At 33.5% G+C, this 13,454-nt stretch overlaps 1 protein-coding gene across 2 annotated transcripts in view; it reads left to right on the top strand.

The window, feature by feature from the left end:
• Positions 1–13,454, top strand: part of LOC149789087 (centrosomal protein of 83 kDa-like) — a 57,796-nt gene that overhangs the window by 14,177 nt on the left and 30,165 nt on the right. For both annotated transcript variants that reach the window (XM_089975282.1, XM_089975283.1), the window contains exons 5-8: positions 4,371–4,619; positions 7,333–7,579; positions 10,672–10,816; positions 13,265–13,414. In XM_089975282.1, coding sequence (XP_089831408.1) covers positions 4,371–4,619; positions 7,333–7,579; positions 10,672–10,816; positions 13,265–13,414 — 791 coding nt within the window. The remainder of the gene's footprint in view (positions 1–4,370; positions 4,620–7,332; positions 7,580–10,671; positions 10,817–13,264; positions 13,415–13,454) is intronic.

Below are 13,454 nucleotides of genomic sequence, written 5' to 3'. Positions count from 1 at the left end.
GACAAATGACATTTTGTATACCTATTTATACTTTATGTAGATGGTCTGATTATTTTGTCAGGTTATTACAGCAATTTAAAAAAAAAATTAACACATTTTTGAACTTTTCAGACTTTGAATTTCTTGATATAAACTTTGTTAGCATTGTTAAGTATAAAGTACTTTATATAGATCAGTTATATTTGTATGCATATAAGGAAGGATGACCTTATTAGATTTTATATGCTGTTTTGGCAAATTTAAAGTTTTACAGAGTTTTGACAAACTTGTTTGCATGTTTAAGCAAAATCCACTTGAAGTAGACAAATTAAATTTTGTATGTTTGTTTGTATGCAGATGTTGATGACCTGATTAGATTTCCATGCCTTTGTGAAAATATAAAAAATTAACTTTTAACTTTTTTTAAATTCTGGGGCATGTTTACAAACACACACAAAAAAGTTATACCCATGTTTCTGTGCACATGGTCTGACAAGTAATGGAGTGAGTGGACAACCGAACCAGAGAAATTCAAAAGATCCTCAGGAGTGGAGACATTTTCAAAAGTATGGTTTTCCGACTGGCTAGACCATCAAGCTGCAAAATCTGGTTGACCAACAAAATTGTCAGGTTGTCCAATCAGAAACTCCAATGCAATTCCAGTTAAAATGATTTCTAGTCAGTATATTTGACATTGTTTGTACAGAAAGATCATTGTTTGTAGGGGTTGGAGAAGGGCTTCTATTTTATAGGGTAATTGTTTACAGGGATTTTGGTAGGGTTCCATTTAGTCCTACAATGTAAGATGTCTACCATGATATCTATGTTGTTTGCCTCGACCCAAACAACATAAGTATCAGGGTAGATATCTTACATTGGAGGACTAAGTTCCTATTATGCGTACAGAAAGGTCATTGTAGGGGATGGGTTAGGGTGTCTATTGTTTGTACAGAAGGATCATTGTAGTGATTAGGTTAGGGGGTCTATTGTTGGTACAGAAGGATCATTGTAGGGGTTGGGTTAGGGGGTCTATTGTTTGTACAGTAAGGTCATTGTAGGGGTTGGATTAGGGGTCTATTGCTTGTACAGAAAGGTCATTGTAGGGGTTGGGTTAGGGGGTCTATTGTTGGTACAGAAGGATCATTGTAGGGGTTGGGTTAAGGGGTCTATTGTTAGTCCAGAAGGATCATTGTAGGGATTGGGTTAGGGGGACTGTTATTTGTACAGAACGATCATTGTATGAATTGGGTTTGGGGGTCTATTGTTTGTACAGAAGGATCATTGTAGGGATTGGGTTAGGGGGTCTGGTGTTGGTACAGAAGGATCATTGTAGGGGTTGGGTTCGGGGGACTGTTGTTTGTACAGAAAGATCATTGTATGAATTGAGTTTTGGGGGACTGTTGTTTGTACAGAAAGATCATTGTATGAATTGGGTTCGGGGGACTTGTTTGTACAGAAGGATCATTGTAGGGGTTGGGTTAGGGGGACTGTTGTTTGTACAGAACGATCATTGTACGAATTGGGTTCGGGGGTCTATTGTTTGTACAGAAGGATCATTGTAGGGATTGGGGTAGTCTGCTGTTGTTTGTACATAAGGATTATCTCCAGTTAGACATATAATAATAATTTTAACCACTCTGGTGGCCTAGTTGTTAGAGCATCCACCTTGCATGCAGGAGGTCATGGGTTCGATCCCCGGCCGAGTCATACCAAAGACTTACAAAAATGGTACTAACAGCCGTCTTGCTTGGCGCTCAGCATTAAGAGATTAGTGTTAGGACTAGTCGGCCTTATGTCAGGATAATGTGACTGGGTGGGACATTATGCTAGACATCACTATAAACTGCCACACTGCAGCAGACATCGTAGTGATATGACTGAAAAATGGTTAAAGCTACGTTAAAAATCCAAATCACACACACACACACACAGTAATAATTTTACTTGATGTCAAAGAAATATATTTTTTCACATGATGGTGTTTGTGCATTTAATTTTGTCAAATAAAAATGTTTTAAAAAAGAAATAAAGATATATAATACTAAGTGACAGATTGCTTTTCTTTCCAGCCGTGTTGTCATACATTTGATAGACCATTTTAGGTACAGTGTTGTTCATATCAATATTTCAGCTGATGGGCATTGAAAATCTCAAGATTTTTTATTTTTATTTATTTATTTATTTTGGATACTTGATCCATGATGTAATTGGCTTATATATGGAATCTTGTGTCATTTTCAAGAGGGAAATATAATACAGTGTGACCCTGCTATAACGCGTTGTGTTATAACACGAATTTGGATATAATGCGGTCGTGGCATGGCTCCCAAAATTTCACATACATGTATTTTTCTTGTGCACAAAAAAATCTTATAAAGTACCAAAAAAATGTAAAAAGTTTTTTATCATTTTGGGGAAGAGATTGCATATGAATAATACATGACGATTGTGGCTTGGCTCTGAAATTTTATATGTATCTTTCTCGTACACGAGAAAATATTTTTTTCTTCTTAAAAGTAAAAAAAAAAACACTTAAAAAGTTTATTCTGGGATCGCATAGGTCTTTGCCAATGTTGCAAACTTGGATTGTTTTTCCTTATTGGCTGCAAAACATACCATGTGGCTTTTTTATTTATTGGCGACATTGTTGGCTGTTTAAACTTTTATATACAACCATTGGTTTGGAGTGCAGAAATTCAGAGGCCCCATAAAAGAAAGCCGCAAACTGGATATAAAAATGCACTGAAATTTATCTATTGTTACATAAACAAATTCTTTGTCCATACTGAGAAACCATCTAAACAGTGCATTGTTATATCGTAATCCGCTTATCTTGACATCTAGCATGAGTTCTGTACGTTGTGAAATATCTGCTTTTTTGTTGTTGACATTTCTAGTAACGGAGATCAACCGGATGAGGCTGCTTACTAGTAATTAATATATTTACAGAGACTGACATTTGTATGTGGATGGTAAGTAAAATTCCTCTTCTTTTCACTCAGAATTAAATCCTTCAGAACATTCACGTTTTCTGTAATAATCCCTGTCATCAGAACAGCTGTGTCTCTATTTTCTGTTGACCCTTTTTTTAATTTTCAGACGCATGCGTGGAAGGCAGTATCACACTGCTACCACAAATGTAAAAAAGAAATTTAAAACAAAATACATCTTACTTATTGGTTTATTCAGTAGGCATGGAAGGACAGTAACTGTAATATTCTAAACGATGGCCAATTCCTTTTTAAAAATATACCCAGATAAAATAGTTTGCTGAAATTTCAAAGGAAACAGATTACCTTTGAAGCACCAACTGTTATGAAAACATACTCAGCAAATGGAAAAAATACCAGTCTCAATCATTCAATACAATTATTTGATGTTGCTGCCACAATAACAAATGGGCATTCTTTGGTTCTGCAAAGCTGCCCTTTAGCGGTGACTTCAATAGCACATGCACCCTTCATCAAACAAAGCCGACTACAGTCTTTCAATAACAGCAAAGAACTTTTCTTCAAAGGAAGTCAGTACCAAACTTAAATAAAAAATGATGGAATCTGATGGATTTTTGCCTTTTCCAACGTGCCTTTAACACGTTAGCTGTGCTGTGAAAGTTTCCTTTTTGTAGGGAAAAAGTTTATGCTTACGGATGCTATCAATGGTGGCTTAAAACACAAACTAACTTTTACCTACTTGGAATGTACTTTAAAGTAAATGTGCTTCATCATTCGTTACGTGATTGTGCTATGTTTTTCCACTGAATTCAGACCAATATGACCTGTTACAAAATTAAAGAATATTTTAAAGCTGTGTGTGCTTATTTTCATGGAATCACTTGTATTGTGGATTCAATGTATATGATGAGGTTCGCAGGTGAGTACACAGTGTTGATACTATTCATGCTATACATTAGACATTTATATATAAACAGGATTCAGGTATATGTACCAATATTTTGTTCTCTAAATAAAGTAAACTATTATATTATGTCTTCTCTGTTTTCACTAAAGGTGTATTTCTCATTTAATATGCATCAATTTAAGATGGTAACTGTGCCAACGAAGCATGTATTTTACCACCCGCATTTATTACCCACACACCCTCTCACAATTATTTTTTGGAGGGGTACATTTTTTCAGCTAACAGACTTGGTTGCATATAACACGGTTTGGTATATAACGCTGTCAGGTTCTATGGCTCCCAACTACCGTGTTATAGCAGGGTCACACTGTATAAATATGGGTTTAGTTACCCAAAGATCTAAGCACTTATCATGTGCTCTGATAATTTCATATTTAAGCTGTATTGAAATTAAGGTAATCGCAGTGTTCCATGTTATGCAAAGATTTCAGATTTAAGGGAAATAACATTGAAAAAAACTCTTCTGTCTTAAGGTATCAAACTTAAGGAAGGAAAGAGAGGTCACAATCAACAGAATTCATGCAGAAGGGAGTCAGGATTCACAGAGAGTCCGAGCTCTTCAGCGAGAAAATGCACAGCTTCATCTGAAGATCAAGGGCCTCATATCAGAGATTGAAGAAGTACGTGCAGAACGTGAAAAGTGTGGAATGGATTATGAGACTGTCGCTCGAACCTACAACAAGCAGATTACAGAGCAGTTAGCAACCCTCAAATCGTTAGAGGTAAAGTATTAGTAGATACTCATTTACTGACACTCATAAAACTTGTGTTACTGTTCATAATCAGTGATGGAATGTCTAGTAATATATTAAGAACTTCACCTGCAGATTACATAAGGCCAAAAGAAATATATGTGTGTTTCTGATTTGCTGAACTTTCCTGTTTTTCATTGCCAACCATGGCACTTTTTCCCCCCATGGTAATTTTTTTTTTTAAATCCTGAAATTGATATGTGCATCTTACTGAGCCAGTTTTGCTCAGTATTTTAAAGTGCTTTATTACATTATGTATACTAATCATTATAATATATATATATAATGTGTAAAAGAAACACCTACCTACCCTGAATTTAAAGCCAATATAATAGGAAACACACATATCAATTTTTTGCCTAATAAAGGGTGCCCAAAAGTATGAAATGTTGGTGTTTCTCTTAAATGTTTATATTGAAATGGTTTGTGCCAGTAAAAAGCTCATTTTAAATGATGCCAACTTTAAATAAATCTAATCTTCTCTTTTCTTTATTTTTGAAGAGCTGTTTTCAAATTTTGACTAACAGCAAATGAGGTAGCTGTAAAACAGCTCTCTCATTACTTTATTGGATACACTCCTCTTTACAGTAGCAATTCAGGACCCAGCAGGATGCTGTTCATGCTTAGGAAAACTAAGTTTCTGTATTTTCTGTACAAGTATTCAGTGCCCCAGATGTGGAGTATGTTTACTTAAACTTCACAAAAAAAACAAAAAAAAACGTTACAAGGATGATGTGTGTATAAATTGTATGGATAAAAGAGGATGTATGTATAAAATGCATGTGTAAAAGAGGATGTATGTATAAAAGAGGATTTATGTATAAAATGCATGTATAAAAGATGATGTTTGTATAAAATGTATGTATAAAAGAGGATGTGTGTATAAAATGTATATATAAAAGAGGATGTGTGTATAAAATGCATGTATAAAAGAGGATGTATGTATAAAATGCATGTATAAAAGAGGATGTGTGTATAAAATGCATGTATAAAAGAGGATGTATGTATAAAATGCATGTATAAAAGAGGATGTATGTATAAAAGAGGATGTATGAATAAAATGCATGGTTATCAATATCAGATTGGTATGCATCAGTGTTTGTGAACTAGTGACATTATACAAGGAATCTTGTTGAACTGCAGAAGATATTCATTATAAAAATCTTGTTTTTTTTTTTTTTTTAATGTAAAGCACATGGAATGGTATGAATACCAGTCTAAATGTTACATTGTTGTCATGCAGGTGCTTAGAATTAGCAATGCCACATTATTAGAGCATCTCCTGTATGTAGATAACACATGTAATTAACATGGAGTGAATGCATCCAAACATTAGGTACCAATCAGACTGTTTTAGAGTCCTAAATATAAACCATTGCCAGAAAATAACTAATTATGCTGTTTTAGAGTCCTAAATATAAACCATTGCCAGGAAATAACTATGCTGTTTTAGAGTCTTAAATACAAACCATTGCCAGGAAATAACTAATTATGCTGTTTTAGATTTCTAAATATAAACCATTGCAACAAAATAAATGTTCTTCTTTAGGGTCCTAAATATATAAAGGATATTTTCTTGAAATGAGTTAATATATATATTTCATCGAGATGATAAAATACTTAAGTTTTTCACCCATGTAATTATGCTTTTGTAGGGTTCTAATTATAAGCCATTGCAAGGAAATAATTATGCTTCTTGTAGGGTTCTAATTATAAGCCATTGCGTGGAAATAAATATGCTTCTGTAGGTTTCTAATTATAAGCCATTGCATGGAAATAACTATACTTCTGTAGGATTCTAATTATAAGCCATTGCAACGAAATAATTATGCTTCTCGTAGGGTTCTAATTATAAGCCATTGCATGGAAATAACTATACTTCTGTAGGGTTCTAATTATAGGACATTGCATGGAAATAACTATGCTTCTGTAGGATTCTAATTATAAGTCATTGCATGGCAATAACTATGCTTCTGGAAATAACTATACTTCTGTAGGGTTCTAATTATAAGCCATTGCATGGAAATAATTACGCTTCGGTAGAGTTCTAATTATAAGCCATTGCATGGAAATAAATATACTTCTTTAGAGTTCTAATTACAAGCCATTGCATGGAAATAGCTATACTTCTGTAGGGTTCTAATTATAAGACATTGCAAGGAAATAACTATGCTTCTGTAGAGTTCTAATTATAAGCCATTGCATGGAAATAGCTATACTTCTGTAGGGTTCTAATTATAGGACATTGCATGGAAATAACTATGCTTCTGTAGGATTCTAATTATAAGTCATTGCATGGAAATAACTATGCTTCTGGAAATAACTATACTTCTGTAGGGTTCTAATTATAAGCCATTGCATGGAAATAGCTATACTTCTGTAGAGTTCTAATTATAAGCCATTGCATGGAAATAACAATGCTTCTGTAGAGTTCTAATTATAAGCCATTGCATGGAAATAGCTATACTTCTGTAGGGTTCTAATTATAAGACATTGTATGGAAATAACTATACTTCTTTTGAGTTCTAAACATAAGCCATTGCTTATAAATAATTATGCTTCTGTAGATGATAAAATATAAACCATTGCAAGGAAATAATTATGCATATTTCGAGTAGTACTAGATATAAGCTATTGAAAGAAATGACTAACATGATAACATGATGAATGTTATCACTGACAGGCAGAGCGTGAGTCCTTGAGGAGACAAGTTGAGAATCTCCAGCGGGATATAACAGGCAGCACTGATAGCTATAACAAACTCCTGGGTAAGATTCATGACCTGGAGAAAGAAAACATGGTACTGAAGAATAGGGCTGATGAGGTGCAGCACAAGAGCAAATTGGACATCACCAATCTCAAGATGGACATGCTGAAACAGAGAGGAGATCTAGAGAGAGAAAGGGACAAATTGTCCAATGTCATTGATGGTACGATAAACTTTACCTAGCCAGAGTGTAAATGTTTGCCCTAGCTTTTTCTGACCTGTGTTTGTAGTAGCAAGGCAATGGTTGCACTCTTTACGCATCAGTAATAGTTTCCTTGCCATAAGCAGTCATTGAGTTTTAGTGCAGTATACATCAGGCTTTATAAAGTCACCATAGTTTTAGTGTAATATACATTGGTCTTTGTAATGTCACCATAGCTTTAGTGTAATATACATTGGTCTTTGTAATGTCACCATAGCTTTAGTGTAATATACATTGGTCTTTGTAATGTCACCATAGCTTTAGTGTAATATACATTGGTAATTGTAATGTCACCATAACTTTAGTGTAATATACATCAGTCTTTATAAAGCCACCATAGCTTTAGTGTAATATACATTGGTCTTTGTAATGTTACCAATGCTTTAGTGTAATATACATTGGTCTTTAGTGCCACCATAGCTTTAGTGTAATATACATTGGTCATTGTAATGTCACCATAACTTTAGTGTAATATTACATCAGTCTTTATAAAGTCACCATAGCTTTAGTGTAATATACATTGGTCTTTATAAAATCACTTTAGACAGGTTCAGAAAGGAAAGAATTATAACAAATTATTCAGAACTTTTCAAATACCCCACATACATGATTTACAAACACAAATCTAGCTTTTCTTCCCTACATTTTTAGAAATTTCTTTTATTTCAGATATTGTTGTGAATTTGCACTTTGTGAATGTTTATAAAATATATTTGAACATCAAAGATCAATGTGACCTGTGAAAAGCCTGAACAAGAAGTCAAGCTTTTTTTTAAAACATCTTTTATAATGAAAACAGAAAGTGAAACTAAGTAGTATTTTTACAGTCTTGACTGTGAAAGAGTCTCATCAATTTTAAGACTCTATGTTCAAGTTATTTTTAGTAATATACCTTGCAACCCAGTTCTGTTAGTGGGATAGACTAGTTTTATGCGAAATCATATATCCCATGACAGAAAATTGAAACATGCATAACATATTTCTGTATCAGATGAAGAAAAATATATATATCTTAAACAAAATTATAAATTATGAATACTGAAAGTAAGTTTAAATATTAATTTGTTTGTTAAAACCTGAAATGTTAAACAAAAATATATATTTAGACCATAAAAATAATAATCTATGGTGGGTATATATGAGGACTCCAGTGATAGAATGCATTAGTTAGTGACACTGAAAGAGACATTACTGTATTGTAAAGTGCTCACCCAAGTTTAATTTCCCATGATAGGATGCATTAGTTAGTGACACTGAAAGAGACATTATTGTAAAGTGCTCACCCAAGTTTAATTTCCCATGATAGGATGCATTAGTTAGTGACAATGAAAGAGACATTATTGTATTGTAAAGTGCTCACCCAGGTTTAATTTCCAATGATAGGATGCATTAGTTAGTGACACTGAAAGAGACATTATTGTATTGTAAAGCACTCACCCAAGTTTAATTTCCCATGATAGGATGCATTAGTTGGTGACACTGAAAGAGACATTATTGTATTGTAAAGCACTCACCCAAGTTTAATTTCCCTTGATAGGATGCATTAGTTAGTGACAATGAAAGAGACATTATTGTATTGTAAAGTGCTCACCCAGGTTTAATTTCCCATGATAGGATGCATTAGTTAGTGACACAGAAAGGGACATTATTGTAAAGTGCTCACCCAGGTTTAATTTCCGATGATAGAATGCATTAGTTAGTGACACAGAAAGGGAAATTATTATATTGTAAAGTGCTCACCCAGGTTTAATTTCCAATGATGGGATGCATTAGTTAGTGACACAGAAAGGCACATTATTATATTGTAAAGTGCTCACCCAGGTTTAATTGCGAATGATAGGATGCATTGGTTAGTGACAAAGAAAGGGACATTATTATATTGTAAAGTGCTCACCCAGGTTTAATTTCCAATGATGGGATGCATTAGTTAGTGACACAGAAAGGCACATTATTATATTGTAAAGTGCTCACCCAGGTTTAATTGCGAATGATAGGATGCATTGGTTAGTGACAAAGAAAGGGACATTATTATATTGTAAAGTGCTCACCCAGGTTTAATTTCCAATGATAGGATGCATCAGTTAGTGGCACAGAAAGGGAAATTATTATATTGTAAAGTGCTCACCTAGGTTTAATTTCTCATGATAGGATGCATTAGTTAGTGACACAGAAAGAGACATTATTGTATTGTAAAGGCTCACCCATGTTTAATTTCTCATGATAGGATGCATCAGTGACACAGAAAGGGAAATTATTATATTGTAAAGTGCTCACCCAGGTTTAATTTTCGATGATAGAATGCATTAGTTAGTGACACAGAAAGGGAAATTATTATATTGTGAAGTGCTCACCCACGTCATATTTCCAATGCAAGCTCAGTTACATTTACAAAGTAACTTCTTGTTTCAGGATTTTAACTAAAAACTTGTTATGGAAACTGTTTATTAATGTTCAACTGTGCTTGCACGTACCACATAGAGTCCGCAATAAAAAAATTGCCTCCAAAACATTTACAGTATTCAGACAATGTAAACTATAAATGCTTACAATTCTTTACAGCTACACATGCAACAAGGCAATGTATAAATCCCTTCCTAAAAGTTATTAGTTTGAATTCATGTATAATTTTAACAATATCTTAAAAGGGCTGTAAATTTCATATTATTTAGTAAAGATGAGTAAGGTGGGTTAAATTTAATTAGGGAATAAGGAAGACATGTAAAGGCAAACAGTCTTATGAATCAGTTTTATATAAACAAAGCTCCATTTTTCAACAAGCTGTTTTAGCTTTGAATCAAGAATTTATTTAATATGTGAAATTTGTACTTGTTTTAAGTAAAAAAATATTGCAATAAAAGACATTGAATCATTTATTGAGGTACTGGTAAAAAATTGGAGGTTTCTAAACAGGAAAATGTAATTTCATGTCATATTTAAAAGGTTTTAATTGATATAGCTAAGTTTGATGGGACATTCTATTTTTCAGATATAATGTCACACTTGAAAGGTATTAATTGATATAGCTGAGTTTGATTGGACATTCTATTTTTCAGACTTGCGTACAAAACTGGATATTTCCAAGCACAACATTCAGCAGCAAGAGCAAATGTTGGTGGAGAAAGAGAGAGATGCAGTACGCAGGGTGCAGGCCGCTCGGGAGGAAGAGTTTGCCAAGTTTGCTGAAGTAGAAAATGAAAAGTAGGTGGAGCATTGTCAATTTAATGTATTAAAAGTTTTTAAGTTTCTTTTCAGTCATCAGCTACTGCCAGGGTGTCAAAATTCAGTAATTGTCAGCAAAAGGATCAAAAGGAACATTTTATTTCAATTTATCAATATAACGGGCCATGGGTTCCACATTGTGTATATGTTATGTATAAGGTATGAGATGGGCTTTCCATTGGATAATGCCTTTTTTAGATAAAAAATAATTTTGCAAAATTTTTTGCAAGTTGGGAGTAATTTTGTCATTAAGAATGGGCTTAATATCAAACAAATATGCATTCTGTCTGTTTTATAGTGTTGTACAGCTGAGACTGTGATGATGATAACTTGTTTGCCTTAATGTTTCTTTCTCCATTACTGATGTAGAGAGTTATTGTCCTGCAAATGTACTGTTTGGCATTAATATCTACATACGTACCAGTATATAATTGATGATTTGATATAATGTTACTTACCAGTTACCAGAATCACATTTTTCTACCATTTATTTGCTTTCTGAAACATATGGTCTTAACTAACATTTTTATGTACAAATGTCAGCCCCCCAAAAAACATTTATAAAATATATTTTAACAAGTATTTTTTAAGTTATTATATACTGTCAACTCGGTGATGCAATATTGCTTTAGAACATAACATGCAAGTTTCAACAAACAGCAAGCACTCATTAAAATAGGATGGAACTTTTACATCCAGGATGGAGAATTTTGTAAACATTTATTGCACCACCTACTAAAGCAGGCGATTGGGGACAGTTGTTAATCATTCCTACCTTGCTAGCCCTAAAAAGTAATAACACTCAGTGTCATTCAACCTTTATTTTGTATTTAATTGTACTCGTATACAGCAAACACAATGTCGACTTTATATAGCACTTGCATTTTTATGTTACAGTGAAAGAAGGTTGATGTGATCTATATTTCCCTCTTTTTTTTGGCTTAGGTTCATTTTATGTAAATGTTTTGGCATACTATGCTTACACAAGAGTCATGAAACTTGGTGAATGGGTGCATCTTGATAAGTACTATACTCTTTTTACCAAAGTAGGTCACTACAACTCATATTTGTATGCTTCTCTGACTTTGGTTAAAATTAATTTCATGAGAACTATTCATAAAAGAGTCAAGATATTTGATAATTCTTACTATATGTTAGGTTATATATTTGTGCTTAGCTTATTTCCACAGATGTTTGTGTACTATATACACATATACATACTGATGTGCATGTATTGTACATTCTGACAAGTGCAATTGAAAATAGGAATGTCTTTATGCTTTGGTAAACTTTCCATAATAATGACTATAGATTGTATATTGTGATGGATTAACAGTGTGTGTGTCGTACATGTGAATGAGTGGGCATTAGAATGTAGAGTGAATGCATTTCATGTGAGGTTTTAGTAGCAGTGAATAATCACAGTGTTACTCAGACATAAACTAAGTTCTGTACAACGGTCATTGAGACTTTCACTTCAGGTTACTCAACCCTAACGATTTTCTCCATGTGAAATTAGCAGAGTTATAGCTCCTGCTTGATAGACCTGCTTACTTTTATTTCTGCTTAGTAACTCCCAAAATAATTATTATTTAGTTTCAACCAAATTTGGTATGCAGTTTGATACTGATGAGACCTTTAATAGCATAGATTATATAGCAGAGTTACAACCCCTGATTATTAAACCCGTCCACTTTCTTTCCCACACAATAAATCCTGTATTATGTTACTTGAGCCAAACTTGGTATGATGCTTGAAATGGATGACTTCACTTTAATACCAACATTCTGCATCATCATTTAATGGAGTTATAGCCTTTGGTTGTCAGACCCTTGGATTTTCATTTCAACTTAGTAACTGCCTTAATTATTGTGGTGGCTTTGGTAATGGACAATGATTATAGCAACTGAAACAAATTTTTGTGAGCAGTATTTTCTTTTATGTAAAAAAAACACCAAGAAAACATGTACTCTGATCTTAACTCATTATAGTGCATCAGTCTTTGATCTCATAGATACAAATCTTTTCTTTGTATTTGACATCTTTTATGCCCTATCACAGATCCAACCTTTCATAAAAGGTCACTGAATTTATTTTCTGTATGATAATTATTGTTTGCAGTGGCAGCTGGAGACTTCTGAAAGCCTTTTAGAGGCAAGCTGTATAATTGGGAATTACATTCTGCTGGTATTTAGTTACAGTGTTGACAGAGATCTCTTTTTTACCTTCATTTCCATTCATTAGGACCCATTTTGTAGACGGATTTGAAAAATTATATTCTAAATTGCACCCATGTCATTTTGTTATCTTTCATATATGCTCCTAAATTGGACAAAGGATGGGTTTATGAAGAAGGATGCATATTTTCCATTTACAAAGAAAATATTTACTAAATATTAAATTAGTTTGTACATTTATGGTTTTTAGACTTGAATTGGAAACCAAGCTGCATGAGATAGAAAGAAGGAAGATGGATGAAGAAGCTCACAGGCTGGCAGAGAGGGAGAGGATGGAGGAAAAGATTAGAGCAGCACATGAAGTTAAGGATACTGCTGAGAAGGAACTTCTAGTCTATAAGTACGATAAATTGAGAAGTGTTCGACTTATGGTCATAATG

The sequence above is a fragment of the Sinohyriopsis cumingii genome, chromosome 11, assembly GCF_028554795.1.
Source record: "Sinohyriopsis cumingii isolate HCF-2022 chromosome 11, ASM2855479v2, whole genome shotgun sequence".
NCBI classification, from domain to species: domain Eukaryota; kingdom Metazoa; phylum Mollusca; class Bivalvia; order Unionida; family Unionidae; genus Sinohyriopsis; species Sinohyriopsis cumingii.
The sequence above is the reverse complement of the archived record's forward strand: the minus strand, read 5'-3'. Positions and strand labels throughout refer to the sequence as shown.